Source organism: Triturus cristatus, chromosome 4_1, assembly GCF_964204655.1.
Source record: "Triturus cristatus chromosome 4_1, aTriCri1.1, whole genome shotgun sequence".
Classification (NCBI taxonomy): Eukaryota; Metazoa; Chordata; class Amphibia; order Caudata; family Salamandridae; genus Triturus; species Triturus cristatus.
Window position 1 is genome coordinate 742,738,817 of NC_140585.1, and position 24,284 is coordinate 742,763,100.

Below are 24,284 nucleotides of genomic sequence, written 5' to 3' on the forward strand. Positions count from 1 at the left end.
TCGCCGTGCTGCCTGAGTGATGGCAACACAAAATGGCGGCGGGTTACAAAATGGCGGGTCGATTCGATCGTGATCGAAAATCGTAGTTCCTCAGACCCTCCTTTTGCCAGAACTCAGGCAAGATAGACTCACGTTAATCTGGGTCCACATCAATAGCCATGAGATCATCAAGCTGTTGTTGTAACATCATCCTTATGTTTTCTGTTACTTGAGGTTTGGGTCTTGAAATGCACATGGTAGCACAAAGATCACAGATAGCGGGACCATAGTGCATACAAAGGCAACAGGAAACACGATTGTCAAGATTATTCCAAGGAATGTCAATGCTTTCCAGCCCCATTTGGACAGTAGTCCCCAAAACCATTCCGTTAAGGACCAATCTCCTTCGTCCTGATGAATAGACTCGTAGATTATATGCAACTTGGAAATAGCTTGGTATACTGTCGGAGCGTCATTAGGAATGAAAATACAACAGCTTGACCCGATCAATTTACATACTCCACCACGATCGGCAAGAATAAAGTCTAAGGCAACTCGGGTTTGCAAGGTCATAAGACGATCCGCCTGTAGTTCCGCTGTGATATTACTCAAGGCTCTTACAGTGATGTCTATTGTAGTTTCTACAACACGGACCAGTTGCCTTATATTTCTGCTATTGGCCATTGGACCCCAGAAGGGAAGAAAACCTTTAAGGAAATCTCCTCCTTCTTGTCCCGCGGTGTCTTTTGAGTCAATAACTCCTCGGCTGAGACGGGTTCGGTGATAATTGGCAGTAGCAGTGTAAGTAGGAGGAAGAAGGAAAGCTATGTAGCAGGTACCAGAGAAACCCGTTGGCAACCAGGTATAAGCTCTATCATGACAAATGAAATAGGTGCCTTGAGACGGTACTAGAGGAGGTGAGTTCAGAGAGGAATAAATGTATGTGTAGGAACAGTTACTCTTTGGTGCAGTGTCAGAAGAGCGATTGTTTATTTTTAAACAGAAGTTACCTTGATGCGGTACAGTCCAGATTGGTGAGGATTTCTCCTTTCCCATTTTATTATTAAGACTCGACATGTATTGGGTGACGTTCCAATTGGTGTGTGCTTTTCTTTCATCGATAGAAATCTTGCTATTCTCCATGATTTTAGCCATAACTACCATACCCTTAATCAAAGAACTATGACTAAAATCCGGATAATTAATTTGTGAAGCAACAGACCGTCTGAATTTACTTTGATATGCATTTGAGAAAATAACAAAGAATGCCCAAGCAGAACCCTCGTAGGAGAAAGGAAGAACTAGAAATGGTATTCCCTTCTCAGTAGTATGCGGCATAAGACCACATACCCAACAATCAGTTGTGTTAACCACTAATTGATGCTGGTGTAATAGTTGGACAGAGGAATTGTTGTAATACTTGGTTCTTCTGACAAGTTCATGTGAAGGAAAAGTATGAAAGAGGTGTGGAGAGATAGTAGAAGAAGGCAAAGAGGAGGAAGGGGAGGTGTTTCTTGGCTGCAAAACATAAACTATCCAACTAATAATTGCCAAAGCAATACATAATGATATCAAAACACATAGAGTTACATTGTAACGACTGTACATTATTTTACAAGATGCTTTCTTCATTTTATTTCTTCTCTCTTTATTACTTGGTGTAGTTTCCATTTTCACTAGTGGATGCTCACGGCAATCTTCCTCAATCACTGAAGTCACGATGCTCAACCGTCCTATGACACTGAAAATCCTGCAGACCTATTGTCACTACTCAGGTCGTGACCTAGACTCCTACCGTGACCCTGCAACCTAAACAGAACACTACACAAGGGAGAAAAAGAAAGTTCAATTGTTCTTTGGTCTGGGCCTGAGGTTATAGTGCTCCTTCCCTAGAACACTCTGATCTTGAAACAATGTTCTTGGTTCAGTCGTATTCAAGCGACGATGCAATGGAATTGCTTCCTGTAAAATGTCGTCGTCCTCTTTTTCAGACAATGTCCCATTCAGGTGTGCATCGCTAAAGGGTACAAATCGTGGAACTGTTTCGCCTTCACAGTCACCAACCCCTCTACGAACCCACTGATCAAAAGGCAAGGGCAAAGGTACTTTCTTGCAATGCACACCTTGAATCCAATTTTTCTTTCCTTCAACTTTAACTGCTGTCCTCGTCGTTAGTAGGACCATTCGGGGCTCCAGCCATCTGGGCTCCAAATTCTTTTTCTTCTGAAAATTTCGGGTGCAGACCCAGTCACCTGGTCGGATGGAGTGACCTGGATCTGTGGAAGCCTCTGGCAAAGCACTCTGAACCTGTCAATGAAGGACATGCAATTTAGTTGTAAGGTCATGCAAGTAGTCAATCAACATTGGGTAGGGCAAATCTGAGAACTTTTTAGGACGAGGTATTCCCCATACGTTGGCCAGACGGCCAAACACCACTTCGTAAGGGCTAAGTCCCAGACGAGAGTGTACTGCAGTTCTGGTGGATAACAGAGCTAACAGCAAAGCATCAGGCCAATTAAGTCCCGTACTTGCTTGAATCTTCGCTAATTTTCGCTAATTTTCACTCCAGACATTGCGCGGCAATCCAAACCTGGGAAAGAACTGTTTCAGAAGGATTTTGGCTGTGGATAAAGCTGTGTTGTCTTTCAAGGCGTATGCTTCTATCCATCTTGAAAAGGCACATACTGCCACCAGAACATATTTGAGGTTGTTGCATCGATCCATGTGAATGTAATCAATTTGCAACACTTCAAATGGGTATGTCGGAGGAGCAAAGTGACCTGCTGGAGTGGGGGTTCCCTTTCCTGGATTATACATCAGACAAACAATACAATGCTTCACTACGTTGTCTGCACATTTCGGGATATTTTCATTCTGCCAAACTGGAGCTAGAAGTTTAAAAATGCCTTTTGCACTAAGGTGAGCTGGACCATGAGCCATAGTAACCACTGGGAGTACATAAGCATCCGGTAACAACCAACGTTGATGTTCGGATAATTCTACCCAACAACCCATCTCATCTAACATTCCCGTACTTTCTCTCCACTTGCTTATCTCTCTTTCTGTAGCCTCTTTCTGAATCGTTTTCACGCTTTCCACTGTATTCTCACACATTCCTCTCTCTCTGACCCAATTCGCAGGACCTGCCATATACATTCGACTCGTTGAATCTCTCGCTGTTTTCTTTGCTGTTTCATCAGCAAATGCATTTCCTCGTTCAACATCATCCGTAATCTTCTTGTGAGCACTACACTTCACTATCGCTATTTGGACAGGTAAAGCAAGTGACTCAAGGAGGTCAGTCACTAACTGACCATGCTGTATCTTAGTGCCATGTGAAGTTAGGAAACCCCTCTCTCCCCAGAGACGCCCAAAATTGAACGCGACACCAAAGGCATACTGACTGTCAGTGTACACGTTCACTCTTTTCCCTTTTGATAATACACAAGCTCTCGTCAGTGCTATCAACTCTGCTGCTTGCGCTGAATTGTGTCTAACACGTGCAGTTTCCACAATCGTATGTAAGGTAGTTACAGCATAGGCTGAAACCGTATCTCCATTAGGCATCTTAAAACAAGAACCATCTACCCATAGAGTCCCATCTGGATTCTCTAATGGTGTGTCTCTCAAATCAATTCTTCCTTTTGTCTCTTCCTCAGTACGGAAGAAACAATCATGCTGATCCTCAACACTCTCCTCATTTGGAAGGGGCAACAAAGTAGCTGGATTCAGAGTATTGCATTGTTTGATGTGTACGTGACTAGCCAATAGCGGCAGCTCGTAACCAGTTAAACGTGAGCTCGTGAGATGCTGTGTCTTCGTTCTGTTTAGTAAGGTATCCACTGCATGTGGCACCATGACAATAAGAGTGTTATCTAACACTATCCCAGCGGACTGTCGGATAGAAATCGCTGCGGCTGTTGTGGCTCTGAGACAACTAGGCAATGCTTTAGCTACGGGATCTAACGTAGCCGGAAAATAAGCACATGGCCGCTGTCTATCTCCAAATTGCTGTGACAAGACTGATAATGCACAACCTTCTTTCTCGTGAACATACAACGTAAAAGGCTTAGTGTAATCTTGGGTACCCAGTACAGGAGCAGAACACAGAGCAGTGCGTAAATCAGTGAAACTCTTTTGGCACTCTTCAGTCCAAGGAAGGGGCTGAGGCGTATCTTTTAAAGTGAGTGCCAACAAAGGTTTAGCAATCAAAGAGAAGTTAGGGATCCACTGTCTACAATAAGAAGTGATTCCCAGAAAAGCACGTACTTCCCTTTGTGTGGATGGTACTGACATTCGAGCAATCGCCTGAATTCGTTCTGGTGTCAATCGTCGTCCCTCCTTTGATAGGAGATGACCCAAGTAGGTAACCTCTCGACAAACATACTATAGTTTGGAAGGTGAAACCTTGTGTTTCAGCCTAAACAAGTGACGCAATAGTGCAACAGTGACATCCTTACAGATATCTTCTGAATCGGCAGCGACTAACAAGTCGTTCATGTATTGAATAAGAGCAGCACCAGACGGCAAGTGAAAAGTATCAAGATGACATTTCAAAGCTTGGCTGTAAATGGAGGGACTTTCACAGTACCCTTGGGGTGCGCACTTAAATCGGAAGCTTCGGCCTCCAAGAGAAAAACCAAAAATGTCCCTACTCTCTTCTGCAATTGGAATACTGAAGAAGGCATTCTTTAGATCAATAACAGAAAACCAAGTCGCTGTGGAAGGTATCATAGTCAACAAGGCAGTGATATCTGGAACAACAGGAAATTGTGGAATCACAATTTTGTTTACTTCTCGCAGATCAATCACAAACCGGTACATACGAGGCTGAGAAGGATCAGTACGTTTAAGAACAGGAAGAATAGGACTATTGCATGTGTTGCCTCTCGTTTCTTCGACCACACCCTTCCGAATGAGATCATGAATGATTTCTAAAAGCGCCTTTTCACCTTCAGCAGAAATTCGATATTGTGGAATACGTGGTAATTCAACATTAGGCTTGAGAGTAACAACATAAGGCGGTATCTCAAGACAACCCACATTGTTCGGACCCGTGGCCCAAAGTGCTGTCGGTAGAGAAAGCAACTCAGGAGGAAACTGATCTTTAGACAGATACATTGGGGAGATCAACTTCTGACCTAAAGTGAGATGTACGCCTGAAGGAGAACAATATATTGTAGCATGCATTCTTTTCAATAGGTCTAGACCCAACAGATTCTCACCACAACCATTCGTTAACAGAAGTGAAGCTTCCAAGTCATAAGGACCCACGGAAATAGGCAAAGGACAAGAAACCGGATTGCAAACAGGGGCGCCAGAGAATCCTACAGAAACATTTGTTAAGCCAGACAAAGGTGCCCCAGGGAGTTTAGAATGAATAATAGAACTTCTCATTGCTCCAGTATCTAGAAGAAATGGCTCTGATACACCCATAGTAGTGACGTTGACATAAGGGCCATTTTGATCTACTGGGATTGGCACAACTCCTCTACTTTGTCCATGGCTGTCCTAGTTGGCATGAAGACTCTCATTTTCGCCTTCAACATAATGGTCCTCATTATAATATTGAGTGGATCTCACATTCTGCTGATCAAAGTAGTTCATAGAATTAGGAGAAGGAAGGGCACGCTGTTCTTGAGTTAACATGCCTCGACCTCTACCTCTGTTTGCTGACTGGAGGCCAGCACGACCTCGTGGAGCAGATGACGCTCCATTGCGCTGCAATAAAACCGGACAACTATTCTTAAAATGACCTTCCTCTCTACAATAGGCACATTGATTAGGACCTAACAAAGGTCGCGGAATGTATGGCTTAGGTTTCTGATACAATCTCTGAAACTGCGGTGGCTGTTGAGTCTGAGGCTGAACATAACGTGGCGGATAAGCTTGCTGCAAGAGAACCTTCGTTTTTAAATCTTTCGTCTTTTTCTCTTGCTTTTCTTTTTCTTCGTTGTCCCTATTCTCGTAATATTGTGCAGTAGCCAATATCTGGGCAGAAGAAGAAACAGCCCAAGAACTTTCTGAATCTTTTAATTTGTGTGACAGCTCGGGAAGCAAATTGAATACAAATTTCTCCACGAATAGTCGCTGTCCACCCTCGGTAGCCATATCCTGACCACTATGATCAATAAATGTCTCCTCGAAACGAGTAAAGAAATCAGAGACACTTTCATCTTTCTTTTGTTTACATGCTGCTAGCTTAACCCAATTCACTCTCAATGCAGGCATCATAGTTTTCATTAACGTAATGATTCTACCAGGAAGCTCCGAGATCAAGGCGTCAGGCTTTGCACCACCCACTTGGTCTCTATCCGTATCAGCTATGACATCCCAAGTAGCACCCAGTTCCTGTGCATGATCTTCTCTACGAATCTTAGCCCATATTGTCTGTGGGACTACATTACCCATTAACATATCAATATCTGCCAGATTCATAATACACGCATCGATTGTCTGCGATAATTCTTTGTAATAACCTGCAGGGTTCTTATGAGGATCTGGTAGAGTCTGCTTAAGGGCCAAAACTTCCATGGTATATGTACCCATACGTTGAAAATGAGCTGGAATAGCTGGATTAGCACCTGCTGCCGCAACCTCTTCCTTCCATACTGGAGGAACCTCTCTCATAGGGTAATTGTTCGACGTCAGTTTAACCGACGGATCAGAATCAAGAAAAATCTGCGAGAACAATAAGGTTCTATAAGAGATGAGTGTCCTTACAGCTTCCTCAACTTTGGAACCTACAATAAGTCCTTTTTCAAAATCGGCTTGGACATCTAACAAATCTTGTGAGATCGGTCTCGAACTCACATCTTCCCATTCTTTAATGAGAATATCGCACATTACATTAAAAACATACCTTTGCATAGGTGCATTCCATTGCAAAAAGGTAGGCATAATATCAGACATACTATATTGTGGACCCTTCTTGATCTATCTTCGTGCCAGAGAATCTAGCTTCTCTCGTTCCTCGAAATTTGGGAACTGACTACGAGATTATTGTCTTCGAGCAAAAGCCGGAGACGCATTAAGAGCTCCAAAGAAAGGAGATAAAATACTAGTGACAGAATCTGTGAGACGCTTACGCATAGACGGTGAATTAGACATCAGAACTGGAGACAGAATATTAGGAGAATTATCAAGAGGAGAACTAGAATTCACAGGAGGAGCAGAAGGCAAAGGAGAGCTAAGATCAGGAGATAAAGGCTGAGAAGCTGAAACTAATGGTAAAACCGGCAAGGGTGGTAGTACTGGAGGAGGCAAATGCTGAAGAGCCGGAACCGGCGGAGGTACTACCAACAACTGAGCAGGCTGTAACGGCTGAGGCACATTAGCATTTTGCGCATAGGGCGGAGGCAACCTCAATAAACTGGACATTAGGGGATCTTCTTCTATATCTTTCTTGTTATCAGAAGGAGAAACAGGCAACACCGGATAGCATTTATCTATCGCCATACGATGTTGTCTTTCTGAAATTTCAGTCGCATTGTCAATTTCATCATTCTTGAACTGTTGGGCAGCCTGTATAATCGTCATACCCTGTGCTTTTCTAGCTCGTTTTGCTTGTTTAATTTCTTTCTGTTTGGCTTCCTTACGCCAAAGGCGAAGAGAGTCAAACATTGCCGGCCGGGCATTTCTTTTGAACAAAACTGTTTCTAAATTATCTAACACATCAGGGTCAAAACTACCGTTTTCTGGCCATTTAAGAACACCATCCTTCTTCGTGTATCGAGTCCATGTCTCGTTAAAGGCGATGGGGCCGATACCATGTTTCGAGTAGAGCTCATATGTGAGAGTTCCAACCGAAGGAATCGGACAAGAGTCCTCAAGTCGGGAGTCCCTATCACAACCAAGACAACAAATTCTTCCAAACTTAGTCAGACCAGGCATTTCACAATGTCTCTGGACTGTCCACAAACTTCAAGGGAGTAAAACTCAGTTTACGCAGCACAAATGCACTTACCCTCGGCTTTAGTCTTTGCAAGGACTAAATCTAAGTAACCTAAGGACATCAAACAAAGAACCAAAATTTGTGGGCGCCACCCATGAAAATACTTAACCTAACTAAGGACGTCATCCTCCACCAACAGAGGCCCGTCTATCGTCTCGCTTTACCATATATCACCAAAGGAATGGGACAAAGCAGGGCAGCAGTCAGGGCAGCGGTCGCCAGTAGCCGTCAGGAAGGAGTAACTGCGCTGCAAAAGACCTTCGGACCACTTTCGACATACAGGGGTCGCTTAGTGTGGCTCGCGAACCCTCCGGAATTTTCTTGCGAGGTTCCTCACGACCTTCGAGCAGAACCGGTACCACTGAAGCCGCCCGACATTGGGCGCCAATTGAAGAACCAGAACCTTTTGGACCTGGCGGCGCAGGGTACGCCCTCCGTCTTCTGGGTTCACCTGCTTCGTTACACAGAGACACGGGACACTCTGTCGGCGTTAGAAGATTGGATTTATTTAGCTGCAGCTAGTACAGTTATCCTAGAAGTACACAAAGTAGGTTCTCAGGAGACTGCCACTTCACTCTGTGGCGCATCAGATTAAATATCATACAATACAGAATTATTAACAAAACACACGCCCCAAGCAAAGAAGAAAATAGCCAATAAGGTAAGTGGAAAACAAAGCGGAACCAGTAAGAAGGGTTCGAAAACAGAAAGATCAGATGACTCGAAGAGACCTCTCCTCCAACTGTGTTTGTCATCCCACCCCCGAACTTAATTTATTAACAGATTACAACTGACTTGCAGGTGGTGAGATACGTTTGTGTGTATTGGAGGACAGGCATGACACAAGAGAATGCTAGCAGGAGACAGTGAAGGCCAGTCGATAAGATATGATCGGGAAAGAATAGTGTGAGCCTACAGATAGTTGAAACAGGGATTAGAAAAGCCAGACACGGATTAGTGTACTCGGCTAGTCCAAACATCAGCTTCACAAACAAGGCTGGGGACGTATTTCGACACCAAACTACGGGAAAAGCAGAATAGACTTCGTTCGCCGTGCTGCCTGAGTGATGGCAACACAAAATGGCGGCGTGTTACAAAATGGCGGGTCGATTCGATCGTGATCGAAAATCGTAGTTCCTCAGGTTGTCAGGCAAACTGCCTTGCTACACTTGGTGAAGTAGAACTTTCAGAGGCCTGCTCTGTTCTTCTGTACAGGAGAGGAGAGAAAAAAGAAATGGGAGATGGGGCTGTTCCCATTCTTGTTATTTCTAATTCCATTTTCACAATTTTGAAGATGTTCACAATCCTGACCAAATGTGTACAACAAGTTCAATCACACATGGTCCAATCTCCAAGATAATTGTTGCAAAACGTATGTGCATGATTGAGAGCAGACAAAAAATAACTACACCGGATCCCCCACCTGCCCAGGTCATTTAATTTAATTTACATGGGTAAGCCAGTAGGCACTATACCTGGGTACAGCTTTTGTGCCCTCAAAACGTAGAAAATGGCTCCACAAGGTTGGACCTATGCTTAGGTAGGTGGCAGCATATACGGAGAGTCTTCTCCTCTCATGGCACAGCAAAGGGTGTCTCTGAGAACACCAGGTTTCTAATTTGTGGAATAGCTCTGCATTAGCTGCCCCACAAAAACAAAGCTAAAAAGCAAAAAAGGCAAACCAAACCTGTAGGGACAAACGGAAAATGGCATCCACTGTCATTCACACAATCAAAGAGGGGATATGTTGGAGACCATGATAAGTGTTACAGCAGTATGTGGAAAAGCAAAGAACGTGATAAGGCCTCATTATTAACAGTGGACAGCTGGATTTAGGGGTGACATAGAAACGAGGCTGTATTTTTATGGGTTAATTGCATTAAAAGGAAAGTCTAAAGGATTCTGCCTCTTGTAGCTGCATTATACGGAGGAGGAGATCCCCTGGAAATTATAAAGTAGGTCAGGGTTCTCCAAAGTCAGTCCTGGAGGGCCAGATCAATGCAAGATTTTTAGCATATCCCCTTTTAGATAAATGTAGATATCTTAAACATCTGCCATGGATCCAACCCCCCAGGACCGACTTTGGAGAACCCTGAAGTAGGAAATTGGAAGTGTTAGCTAAGAGCTGCTGGGTCTCCTAATCTGGCTGTTTCCTTTTCCTCTGCACAGAATTTTAACTGCAGGAGGCAATAATTCCCCAAACTATATTATAAAATCCAGCAAAAGGGGCAGATCAATCCCACCCAGCTTAACTGTGCAAGGAGTTTCCACAACTACCTTACATGTATCACTTTTTGCAGAATCCTCAGGGGGCATCATGTAGGGACAAGCAGAGAAAATCAACTGTGATATATGGAGGTCTTTTCACCATCTTGGCTGGGCTGCACCCATTTGTGTATATGTCAATATTTGTCTTTAGCACCTTAGAAAAATAATGACTTTCTGCTCATTTTAGGTGAAAACGCTTCTGACAGACAAAGAAAAAGCAAAATACACGGCGAAACTCCATATTATTGCTGGCCAGCTGGACACGGGTTTTCTCACTAATACAACCGTAATTTACACCTTAACTGGGAAATCCGGAGAGGTGACACCTGATGAAAAGGTAACAAGACAGCTTATCTGATATTATACTTAAACCATAGATTGAATCTTATGATGTTGAAGACTCGACGTCTGGTTATTATCCATGACAAATACTCAACTAAAAATAATGCCATTTGTTTTTTGAAGTCTTTTAAATATTTGTTATTGTTTTCTCAACTAAAAGTGTTCAAATTTGTTTGTGACTGACAACCATCTTCTAAAGAAAGGAGAAAAAGAGGTAATATGTTTTTCTTCTTTGAATCCAAGAGTTTATTAAAATTAGAATAATTATTTCGAAAAAACAAATATGTAGGTCTGTCACCTTCCTCACCTTGAGGCACAGCCAGGTGACAGGCAGCAGGCTGTGATGGTCATGGTTCAGTAACAATCGCAGCAGTGCCTGGAGACAGACAGTGATGGAGAAGAGACTGCCAGCACCATCAACCCTCTCAAGTTGCCCACGCCTGCGCCAGTAGTGCTCCTAGTCCAGGTGTTTGCATAATGGAACTTGTAGTTCTGTTTAGCCAACTATGAAATAGGAACTACAAGTACCAGAATGCAAAGAAAAGTCCTGGAGTCGGACAGGTGGGCAGATATGGACATGTGTACCAAAAGAGTTGTGTACCAGGGCAATTTATATGGTACTTAAACATCCTCACTAGCACCTGTGACTTCTGTTCGCTTCTGCCTGCATCCACCGTAGCCGTCTAAATCCACACATTATAAGGAACAATGAAACCCTAGTTGTACCCACCAAATATATTGCAAGTCAAGTTGCGCCCTTATTAAGGCGCCGGGCCTTGCGCATATATATATTTTTTGTGCCCTTATAAAGGCTCTCAGCCTCATGCATGTATATGTTCTCGGAGCATTTGAGCCACATGAAATACCCCTAAAATATACTGCAGGACATACTGCAGCCTGTGTCTATCGTTTTTTGTGTGCGAGGCACTAATACAATCATAAAACATCAACAACAATGCTAATGGAACAATCCGTGTAATTTATTAACTATGCACCAAAAACAGACTTGTGGAGTCCTACCTACTATATGACCTTTGAAGATTAGATTCAGTGAACTTCCTGCTCTTAACTTGGCAGCTAAAGTTTCAGAGGCTCTATCTGCATGGACTTAACAACCAGCACTTATATATTCATGTCGAAGCTGACAGTGGTGTATTCGAGAGAAGTTGAACACCATGGTATTATGGTTCAATGCCATATTGTCATTTCTACATATGGTTTCTGGATACATTTAATTGTGATTTAGTATATATGCACAATCCGACCTAGTGTGAAATATAAATGCATATATGGAGCCAGATCCTCTTTTTTTATGATTCCTGAAACGCTCACTCCATATCATTGAACTTTTCTGGAAAAATCAGTTGTAGTTTTTATGACCATTTTGTCAGAGCATATAAAGTTATCCCCTAAAGGTAGGGGACAGCTTTCTAGTATCCCAAAAGCTCATAATTAACTGTAGTTAACAAACATAACGTAACTCCTTAGCTTTCTATTAAAGGACTTTTCGATGTGATGCACTGCGGCCCTCCCGCTGTCAGCGGAAGGTATTCATGTAGATATTAGAAAACCACGATCACCCTCCCTGGAATCGTTCCTTGTTAGGATGAACTAAAGAATGTGTCTAGCAATGGTTCATAAATAATAACTTGTGAACCATATATGAGAGGCTTTTCCCAGACTGATGCAGTACCCAAGGGTCTGAGGATGAGGCTGAGCTCCTTATGTACCTGTGAAGGATTTGAGGAGGAGGAGAAGTTCAAAGAACATCTGCCTTGGATTGCCTCTTTGCCCGCAATCCACAAAAACACAGTAATGAGATGTGAGAAGCTGTTCTTACTGGAGATATATATCTTCTGCTACTCCTAATAATTTGAAAAAGAGCTGGCAAAGAGAAAGCAGTGCTTGCATGAATGACATTGCCATACTCTCTCAGTCTGCTGTAATTCTAGGCAACAAAGCTCCATAATTTGGGCCTTGGGAAATATCTTAGTCTTATTTCAGAAACTCAAGGGATGATGCATACTGGTGACAAGACATACTTTGCCTGAGGAGATAGCCAGCGGGTTTGCATTGTCTATTTGAAACAAGCACATGCTGAAGATACCCAGATGTGGATGGATGCATTATTCAGGTTAATTGCTATCATTGTGCACTGATGCAAGTTAGGTGGCTAGTGAGAGGAAACAGCATCTTGTGCTAGAACTTAGTAAGTCGTATTTCCCAAAGTAATTTGTTTAGTCACTGAAGTATCTGTAGCTAGCATAGTTTCTTTAAGTCTCTTGTAGCTCTCCTGAATGGAAAACGGTAGTTTTCCAGCAGCAGGTGATGGTTAATTCTCTTGAATGAAGGACAGCAGACTTTGGGCTGTAGGAGAAATATCTTCCCTGATCACAGCTCCTCACTCTAGATGACAATCAGAAAATAGTTCCATGACTGGACAGAGTTCTCTCTTTTATGCCCCTCATTGCCACCTCCCTTATCATCCCTACTGCCAAAGATGATGGTTACTCTTTCCTCTTTCCGCTACTGTTAGGGATTGGCCCTCTTGTTTCAAGTGGTCAGGTCACTTCTTTCCATGCATTTTGTTTTCTTGGGGCTCCCTTCAAGTTGTCTCTACTTCTCTAAATATAACCGCTCCCCATTCAAGAAAGTGAAGTAGCATAAAAAAAGATAAAATAAAGACAAGACTTCTCAAACTGCCTGTCAAAATATGCAATAACATCCATCCACATGTCACCTCGTAGAGCTTCTGAGGTTGCTAATCCTAGACCACAAAGATGAGATCCACTTCTCTCTCCTCTAGCAAGATTCTTGTTCATGACCTCTCATTGTCTTTGCATCACAATTGTATAGTGCTTCATTGCTCTATTGACGTCTGTGATCTATACGCACATATCATGTTAAGCACATATCATTTTTGATAAATTTCCAAGCATATCTGCATTTTAGCATTGACCAAACGCTAAACAGTCACAGTGTCATCATCTGCCGAGGTTTCTGTTGCAGAATAAAATATGTAGGAAATTCGAGTTGCCTTCCTTCTGAGAGACATTCACTAAGCCTAAAAATCGGTAGAATTTGTAAGTAAGAAAGTACCAACATTTTTCTGAATTTGTCTAAGATCATCTTCACGGTGGGCAGAATAGCACAAGGTTGTATACTTTTTCTTCATGGTACTAGCTGCTGGACTAAGGACAATTGCTTTCCGATTTTCATACTTGGTGACCCTGTCCGTTCATTCATCTATAGTTGATGACACAATAATTAGTGGTTAAATTATACTGAGAAACCAACTGCTGGTTGAAAAACTAGAGAATTAGAAAGTCTGGAGAAGAAGTACCGCACTGAGAACTAAACCAAAGTATTGCTGTTTGACTACATCTATTTACTTTCATACAGCTGAGGCAGGTCAAAGAGTACTGCTATATGAAAATATTACTTGTGGCATTATTTACGTAGAAGACAGTGACAAAAAAACAATAAATACCAGCTTTAACTAGATTTCTGGGGATGTGAGTATATGTGTTTTGTATAGATGATATCCCCATTGCAATAGATTCAGTTTGGGAAAGGAAGGAAAACCAAAACACTCTAAAAATGTGAATGCCATTCTCTAAGTATGTTAAAAGGCATACCAAAGGCAGTAATAAGGCTGCAATTGGAAGTTGTGGTCGTGCCTCTAGGTCAAAATTCCAAAAAGCCTGAATTGTGTTTTCTTCTACTGTCAAACTGACAAATGCTCAGTAGTCCACTGTAAAGAGTTAGCCAATGTTCAAAATGTGCCGTTCGATTCAGAGGGAGGCTGGATTGTCTTTCTGTGAAATTAAACTCAAAAGATAGTGGGCCCCATGTATGAAACTATTTTGCATTTGCAAACGGTGCGAATTGCTAAATTCGACAGTTTGCGAATGCAAAATAGCCTTCCAAAGTGTATGAAAGGCTTAGTAGTCGCAATTTCAGGTACTCACAAAAATTGTGATTACCTAAAATTGTGGCTCCAAATAGAGAATCGCAATTTGCGATTCCCTAAGCACATGTACGAAACATTTTCTAAATGCAAACTGTGCATTTAGGAAATGCTATTACATCAACTCCAGGTCGCTGGTAACCATGTGCAATTTAGGACAAATGCACAAAAATGCATTTTTCAAAGTGTCATATAATGCACACATGCCACTAGGAGATGTGTGTGTTTTACATGTGCACATTCTTTTGGGGAGGTGCCCTAGGCACCCAGGCAGCCTTTGTATTGCATTACCTAATTTGCGATTACCATTTAGGTCATCACAAATTAGGTAATGCAAAACCATAGGAACAAATGGAGTAGTATTACCTAATAGCGATTACCTAATTGCGATTGAGAATCTTTAGCAATCGCTATTAGGGAATCGCTATTTTCTTTCACACCGCTTTGCATTCCTTAAATAGCTATTACCTAAAATTCACTATTTAAGTAATGCAAAATGTATTTTTGATACGTGGCCCAGTATCTTTTGGGAGCGAGTGGATCTCAATTAATGTAGACTGACTATGTCCAACAACCGCTGCCTTTTGGCTAGGTTTGTGCTTTAGAAATATCATATTCATACATACAAGCATACAGGAGTAGGACTCACAGTAGTGAAAAACGAATGTTGATGTTTTTTACTACCAGGACATGCAAAACTTAAAAGTACATGCCGTTCCTTTTATTTACACAGCACCCTGCCTTAGGAGCTTCATTGTGCCAACCTTAGGCGTGCCTTAGGTGTAATACTAACGCTTTAACGCTTGGCAAAGGGTTTTAAATGACAAGTCGACAGTGCAGTAAAACTGTACATACAGGCAGTGGCAGGCATGAGAAATGTTTAAAGAGCTACTTGTGTGGGTGGCACAATCAGTGCTGCAGGCCCACTAGTTGCATTTAATTTACAGGCCCTGGGCACAGGTAGTGTACTCTACTAGGGACTTACAGATAAATTAAATATCCCATTTGTAGATAAACCATTGTTAGTATGTTTTAGGTGGGAAGCACATGCACTTTAGCACTGGTTAGCAATGGTAAAGTGCTCAGAGTCCTAAGGCCAACAAAAAGAATCAGCAAAAAGAGGCGGTAAGCAGGCAAATAGTTTGGGGGAAGACCACCCTAAGGCTGACAGGTCTAACACTCTGCCTGTACATTAAATGGATATACTGCTTAAAGACACATTAGTAGGAAATATGCCCAATGCAATTGTGAGAAATTGGGTTATTGGTCGAGATGGGCTAAACCTTTCTGAAGTAACAACCACACTCCTTGTCAGGGTGAACCACAAAAGTCGCTAAATTAACATGTGCTTAACTCTTTGGTACCGTGGCACAAAAGCAATCAGGCTTACTTTAGAGGTAATATGGACAGTATTTATGTAGCACACAAAAAAGTAATAAAGTGAAAAAACAACACTAGAAAAATCCCACATCAATTTAGAAAAATAGAGTAAAACCTAGTAAGTAATCTGAGAATAAAATGAAAAATATTCGATCAGTAGAGCTGGAGATATTGAATTTTAAAGGTTTAGAAAAAAGTAGTGCCAAAAGTTGCAAAGCTCCAACTGAGGGTACCTTGTTGCCCAAGACCGTGACAAAATAAAAAGTTCAGGCTTACCACAATGGAGCACAGGCTGGACACTGTACTAAATTTCACCCACTGAGGATTGTACTAACAGCACAACCCTTGATACTTGTCACACAAAGTATATATATCTCCTAAGGCAAACCTTGGCTCCTGAGTTTTTTGTTAGGGGAGGGTTGCCCTCCACTACCCATTCAGTGACTAACCCTGTGCCTGTGTGTGATATGTTTATCAGGCCCAGTGACAGAGGACATAGACATCAATACAGTTCATAAAGGTTGTAAGAAAAAAGATATTTATAGAAAGTACCTCACGTAAGTGGCCACCACGAGTCTGTTGGCTGCTACTCATCAACTTCCTCACTTTATCATCATTGGCAGCTTTCCTATAAAACCTGAGGAACCAACACCAAGACTGAATCTAATAGTGCTACTTGTGTGTACTTCTCTAAAGACAAATACACACCTAAGCTTCCTTTGATCCTCATAAAGGAAGAAATGGGTATACAATCTTCCTCAGAAAAAAATCAACTAAAATTAGTTGAATGTGGTCTAGCATATACCTTTATTCCATACCCATACTCATGATTAAAACCAAGTCACATGTTGAGACCATTTTAGTGTGAACGGGCGACATGATTCATTGCCACACAAAGTCTTACTGGCAACTTCATCAGGGATAGAGGACTAGTAATCACCCAATTATGCACCGGATCTGTATTAAAAAAGAGAGAAGTAGTGGACCGATAGTAAGAAATAAAATATGCACAGATCATACCCCACAAGTTTTAGAAATACTGCAAACACCAATCATTTCAGCTGCATCTTGGATTTTTGATATTTACCACGTGACTCCCAGGTGAATGCCTACCAATAGGCCAAGGGAAGAATGTATCTGGACTCAAAACTGTGGTTGCCTAAGAAGGATAAGCATTAGCAATATACTTTTCAGAGGAGATGTAATCTATTTTTTATTATTATGCCAATTTTTACTGGTAAGTAATTGCACACAACAATACACAGATTTTCACCATCTTCAGTTTACTTATTATCCCAGTAACGTAAAGCGTTGTGCCCCAACCGGTCCATCCATATAGCAATCAGAACGATTGTTGCCCCCGCTCATCGGTTTACATATAGACTACATAACGGGAGCACATCCTGGTTGTAAAAAGATGTCGCCACTGCACTCGTCCCAATGCGGAATAACAAGTATACCACAGCGTCAAAAAAGTCATAACGGGGGGAGGAGCCTAGCGCTTGACCAAGATGGCCGCGTGAGCTTTGAGCTCCCGAGACCCTCGTGCCCTCCGTCGTCTATCCTGTATATAATCCTGTTTGTATGCATGGCATCGTGTAGATGACTTGTCAGGGAGGCGATCGATGCCACCCGAGGTCGAATCGCCCACCGGGAACCGGAGTTATGCATGGCGGAAGATTGAGGCCCATCTCCGAGGGATGCCACGGGCTCGAGTTGGCAGGATGCCCGACCTCTAATTGAACAACAGCGGCCAGGCGAGGTGTGAACTGCCGGACGGAGGTCCCTATCCTTTCACTTTCACTTTCTCGCCCTTTGTCTGCCCAGCCCAGGGAGTGCTCGCGTCTGCTTTATTATCATTTGGACGCTCTGCATGCCACACTGGCGGCTCATCGTAAGACGGAGCACTCTTGCTTTCTCTCGCTGAGAGAGGGCAGTCCTGTTTGACCCGACCTGCTCGAGCCCACCATGTCGGGCAAAGCAGAGGTGGATCGCCCGAAGCCCAAGGCCACCAGGCGGGGAGCCTACACTCAAGCCAATAACATGGACCGCTATGCCCAGCAGAAGGGGTCACCGGGTGCACCGAGCCAGTCCCCGGATACACAGAAGACTGCTTCACCCTTGGCCCCGGAGCTCTCACTGCAGGATGTCATGGGTGCACTTGATGGGCTGCAGACCTCGATTGGGAGACAGTTTGATGCCCTGGCGCACAAAGTGGATACCATCTTGGTGGATGTTAACCTGATCCGCGCGGACTTGGGCAAAACAAATGAACGGGTCAAATCCCTGGACATCAAGACCACGGGCCTCGCCGATGATGTCTCGGACCTGCAGACCGAGGTCCGTAAGTTGCGGACCGAGCATGATCTCGCAGCCCGTCGGCTGGAGGATTTCGAGAGCCGGGCCAGGCGCAACAATGTGCGCATTATCGGGGTCCCGGAGTCCTCGGACGAGATCTCAGTGGACCTGCTCGTGGAGGATTTGGTGCTCAATCATCTGCAGCCTAAGGGTCTAGGGAAGTTCTTCGCAGTTGAGCGGGCCCATAGAGTGCCTAGTGGGCGGCCCAAGGTGGGAGCCACACCGAGGCCGATCGTCGCCCGGCTCTTTCATTTTCGAGACCGGGACGCCATCCTGCAGGCCTCGAGGGTAACGGGCCCGGTCCCCTTCCAGAACGCGTCGGTGAATTTCTATCCTGACTTCACCCAGCAGGTACAGAGGCAGCGGCAGGGCTTCCTGGGGGTGAAGAGGAGGCTTCGGGAGAGGGACCTGAAATACGCCATGCTCTTCCCTGCCAGACTAGGTGTGGTGTTTGAAGACCGAACATTCTTCTTTGAGTCACCTGCCATGGCGGATGAATGGCTGGACGCTCTGCCTCGACGACGCACGGAAGAGGACACTGCTGTAGACGGGGACAGTGGCCGGGATGAACAAGGTTGATGTATTCGGAACCGGACTGACTCGGACTGACTTTAGATAATGACTTGCAGTAAACACGGAGGTTGTGGGAGGACGAGGGGAGCTCTTTCCTCCCTTAGGGTACTTTTTGTAGATTTTGGGTTTGGTAGGGCGACAGGCACACTGCAAGTTGGGGGGGCTTTGTAAGCTGCAGCAGGGGTGCAGGGTGGGGGGGGGTTTTCGGGATTTTGGGGTTGTTGTTGGGGGGTTTGTTTCAGCAAGGCATAGTGATTATTTCCAGGACTGTTCCATGGGGGCTCTTCGGGTGTGGGGTGGGCCTCTTTACGTTTGGGGATGGGGGGTAGGGGTTTAAGTGTTATAAGCTGGAATGTGAATGGTTTGGGGGATCGCATTAAGCGTGGGATTGTTTTGCAATTCTTGAAACGGTCATTGCCGGATGTCGCCCTGCTGCAGGAGACGCATCTTATAGGTAATACGTGCTATGCCCTGAGTAGGAAGGGTTATAAATTCATAGCTCATTCGGGATTCTCCTCTGGGTCCAGGGGTGTGGGCATCCTAGTCAGAGCCTCGCTACCATTTGAGGTGGACTCCACCATTGTTGATGATAGGGGGAGGTTTGTGGCGGTGGCGGGGCGGTGGGAAGGAAGAACTTTGGTTTTAGTTTCGGTTTATGTCCCGCCGGCCCTGCAGGCCTCCACTTTCACAGATCTGGGTAGGGCCCTGCTGGATCTTCCGGGGGGTATGCTTGTAGTGGGAGGGGATTTCAACGCTGTTGGCTCCGGCCTGCTGGATAGATACCCGCCCAGAGACACGGGGGGGGGGCTCAGAAGTGGCTTCCAGACTTTCTAGATACGCTTGGCCTGATAGACTGCTGGAGGCTCCGGCACCCCACACAGAGCCAATACACTTTCCACTCCGGGGCGCATGGTAGCCTTTCTAGGATTGACTACTTACTCACTCTGGCTGCGCATGCCTCATTGGTGTCTGAGGCCAGGCACATGGCGCGTGGCATATCTGACCATTCGCCGGTGTGGGTCAGGCTGGATCTGGGTCGAGAGGGAGGGGGAGGGGTGGCCCCTATCAACCCTTGGTATTTCCGAGACCCCAAGATGCGCAGCGCGCTGGTAAAGACAGTAGATAATTTTTTCAAGGACAATCAGGGATCCGTGGACTCGGCAGTGTCGCTGTGGGAAGCATTTAAGACCGTGCTGCGAGGGGAAGCCCTCTCCCTTGTAGTGGCTGCCAAGCGGCGGAGAGATGGCGAGGTTTTGCAGGTTGAGGAGGAGATCGCTGCTTTGGAGGGAGCGCTGGAGGAGGAGGTTACAGAGGCCTCACTGCATGAGCTGTGCTTGAAGCAATCCGAGTATAAGGACCTGGTGACGAATGCCGCTAAGACCCTTGGTAGGGAACAGCAGGGCCGTCTGTATGATGTTGGTGACAAGGCCGGGAAACTCCTGGCTTGGCTGGACAAAAAAGAACGGGTCAATAGAGTAGTGCCGGAGTTGACGGGAGAGGGGGGAGAGGTGATTGTGGAATCTGAGAGGATTGTGCAGTGTTTCTCGGACTATTTCCGTATGGTTTATGCCTCAGTGTCGGACAGGCTGCCCGAGGACTCGCATGACCTCCTGCGTGATATTGCATTGCCCTGTCTCTCTGATATAGATAGGGACGATCTAGATGGTGACATAACGGTCGATGAGGTGGCGGGGGCTATCCGCGCGTTGAACTCGGGCAAGGCTTTGGGTCCGAACGGCTTGCCGGTCGACCTGTACAAGCTATTTCCGGATAGGGTTGCCCCTCACCTGCGCGCCATGTTCGTGGAGGCGCGGGGGAGTGGGGCCCTCCCGTTGGACAGCGACTGGCGACGATTGTGGTTATACACAAAGAGGGCAAACCCCGAGATAAGTGCGCTTCATATAGGCCTATCTCACTCCTTAACGCAGAGCCGAAAATCCTGGCTAAAATCCTGGCGGCCCGGTTGATCAGGGTAATCGGTGACTTGGTCCATCCGGATCAATCCGGGTTCATCCCGCACCGTAACACAGCGTTAAATCTTCGGCGCCTTCATGGTGTAATCGCCAGGGCGGGCACGCTGCGTGAATCAGCTATTGTGGCATCTCTCGATGCCACGATGGCCTTTGACACGGTGGAATGGGCATATTTGTGGGCCGTGTTGACCAAGTTCGGCTTTGGCCACGGTTTTGTGAGCTGGGTGAGGTTGCTGTATGAGGGCCCTCTTGCGAGTGTGGTGGTAAATGGCCGGGCGTCGACTCCGTTTCAGCTTGGGAGGGGTACTCGGCAAGGTTGTCCCCTGTCGCCATTGCTGTTCGCCCTCGCCCTTGAGCCGCTGGCTGCGTGGATACGCTGGCACCCGGATATACGGGGACTTAGATGGTCACCTGAGCACGAGGACCGTATATCGCTCTATGCTGATGACATCCTGTTGTATCTTGCCTCACCCAAGAAATCACTTATAGTGGTCTGTGACGTACTCACATCTTTCGGTAGGAACTCGGGTCTCGTTATCAACTGGAGTAAATCGTATTTATATGTTCTTAGTGGCGAGGTTCCACCGATCCCTCGAACTTGTTCGATCCAGGTTGCTCAGCAGGGCTTCGTGTATCTGGGGATCTTTATCTCCATGGATTCTGCCGTGCGATATGAGAGGAACCTGCTCCCCCCCCTAGCGCGCCTGAGGCGGGATGTGGAGGGCTGGCGGAGGCTGCCGCTCTCCCTCGTTGGGCGTGCGGCCCTGTTCAAAATGATGTCTCTTCCCCGGTTCCTCTACGCGCTGCAGAATACTTTGGATTGGGTACCGGCCAACTACTTTCGGGAGGTCGAAGGCCTCCAACGAGCGTTGCTGTGGGACGGGCGGCCGCGAATAGCTATTGCAAAGTTGACGCTCCCATGGTACGACGGGGGTATTGCGCTTCCAGACATCCGACGGTACTATTGGGCCACCCAGCTGAGTGCGATTAATCATGGGTTTTATGGCCCGGCCCTCAGCCCTGGGTATGCCATGGACAGGTGGTTGCTGCGTGGTGGTAACTATTACAGGGCGTTGTATTCGCGGTCCCTGGACTCGTCCCTCACGGGGCCCACTGGTGTGGCGGTGCGTGTGTGGAAGATGGCAACTGACTCGCTGGGCTGGAAGGATAGGCTCACCCTCGCTACCCCGCTGTTTGAATCTGAGAGATTGGGTAGGCTTTGGCACACAAAAGGCTTTGACAAATGGGACTTGATCGGCATCTCCAGGGTCGGAGATGTCCTGATTAAGGGGAGGGTGAAGTCCTTTGAAGAGTTGCAGAAGGAGTATGAGCTGGGACCATCTGAGTTTTTCCGCTATATTCAGGTGCGTCACGCCCTCCGATCAGTCCTCATAGAGGGTGAGAAGGTGCCTGAGTCCTCTCCTTTGGAGGACCGGGTCCTTGATGGTCATATGCCCGAGAGCACGATCTCGCTCATCTATAAGAAACTGATAAACGTCCGGGCGGATATGCTTCTGGGGTTGAGGGACCAGTGGTCTAGGGATGGCCTCGAGTTGGATGACGAGGATTGGCAGTCGGCTGTTTCCTCTCCTAGGGAGGTTGCGATCCCGTCGCGTCTGAGGCTGGTGCAGCTTAAAATACTGCATCGAGTGTACGTGACGGGGCCAAGGCTGGTTCACATGGGATTCTCGGAGGACGGCCTATGCAGGAGGGGATGTGGTATGGTGGGTACTTTCCTGCATATCATTTGGGAATGTGGTGTCATCACGGAATTCTGGCGGAGAGTCCATGCAGTGATGGGGGAGGTGACGGGCATTGCTATGCAGCCGGAAGCGCGGTGTTGTCTCCTGAATGTCTGGGGGCCCACGGATCACAATGGGTGACTCTGGGCAACATGGTCGCTAAGAGAGATATAGCGCGATTGTGGGGATCCGTGGGCCCCCCCACATTGACCGCGTGGAAAGAAAATATGGACTGGAGTATACTAAGGGAGAAGACGGTATACTGCGCTAGAGGCCGCCCTCGGAAGTGGCACGCCATCTGGGGGCGGTGGAACCAATACAGGGGGGGAATTTGTCTTGCCCCTGATCTGGATCCCCCCGAGGAACAGCTTTCCTCCTAACCTTCTTTCCAGCTCAGTATGGTTAATGGACTTCTTTGGCCTCTGCTGTCCCCCTTCTTCCTCTTTTCACGGTACTGTAAATGGTAGATGATTGGGGTCCTGCCTCCCCTGGGGGGCTATCACCATGGGCATTCAGTGTTCTTGCCTTGCTGGGGGTTGTTGTGTGTTTTGTGTTTATTTAAAAATGGAATCTTTGCACTCCTCCGTCACTGTACTGTGGACGCATCTCTGTTCTTCTTTACCGAAGCTGCCGAACCTCCGGGTTGTCGGCTGAATAGCTGTGTCCAGACTTTTGAAAATAAAGGTTTTAAAAAAAAAAAAAAAAAAAAAAAAGTCATAACGTTTACAAGTGAACAATTTGCAGTGAGGCTAACCGGCTGTTGCTCCAAGTTAGCAAACCATCAAATCAATCTGAACACCATCACTCCGTTTATCCAGGCCCACAACACTTTCATACCAGTATCTCAGGATCTCAGGAGCACTGCATGTCGGGAGCAAAGTAATTTTTCATCACTCACTGTCGGTGCCGCCAGTCCATCTGTTTAACCACCAGCACAGGCACAGCAAGTGTATTTAAAGCTGAAGGGACGTGTCCCATATTAGTGTCCACCAGTTAGACTACAAACAGTCGAGAGACACGGGCACCTCATTAAATAGAGGCCCTCCATGACCACCCAGCTGCTGTGTTAAACACAGCAGTTCTACACATGTCAATTTTGGTTTGCCACCAGCAATCTTTTTAAAAAATGTAAAAACGTTGGAACCACTGCCGCCAAATCAAATAGTGTCAATATTTCACACATTTGAAATCTGTGTCCATTCTGTTATGGACCAGCATCGTACTACAGTTACAAACCAACATCTGGCCCAGTGCCATTCTGATCAGAGTGTTTGCCCCCGCACACACATTTTTTGGGGAGTGAGCCCCACAAATAATTTTGTCAGGGATAAAAAGCCTTTCATAGATGCCTCTCCCATCCAGCCATCATGTGGAGAAAATTGTACATGGACTGGAAAATATCTATTACAATGCAGGCATTACAACGTAGTGCCAGTACTACGACTGCAACGTTACCATGAGTTCCATTACAACGCAAGTCATTACAACGACTTGCTTTAGGGAATGCGGTGTTGGACTGGTGTTGGATTTTAAGTCCAACACCTTCCCTATTGATACACCCATTGGAGTTGGAATAGTGATTTAAACTATTCCAAAGTCCAGCCTTCCCTAAACAAGCCATTGTAATGACTTGCATTGTAAAGGAACTCATGGTAACAACACAGTTGTGGTATTGACTGCGTTGTTAAGCCACGCATTGCTTTAGCATGCTATTCGTCCCCACAAATAATGTTTCAGGGATAAAA

General features: G+C 45.5%; 1 protein-coding gene across 1 annotated transcript in view; it reads left to right on the plus strand.

Annotated features, from left to right (window-relative positions):
• LOC146855449 (stabilin-2-like) overlaps positions 1-24,284 on the plus strand; it is a 1,111,419-nt gene that overhangs the window by 269,266 nt on the left and 817,869 nt on the right. The window contains exon 12 of the mRNA XM_085653245.1: positions 10,389-10,538. Within this exon, the coding sequence (XP_085509371.1) occupies positions 10,389-10,538 (150 nt within the window). The remainder of the gene's footprint in view (positions 1-10,388; positions 10,539-24,284) is intronic.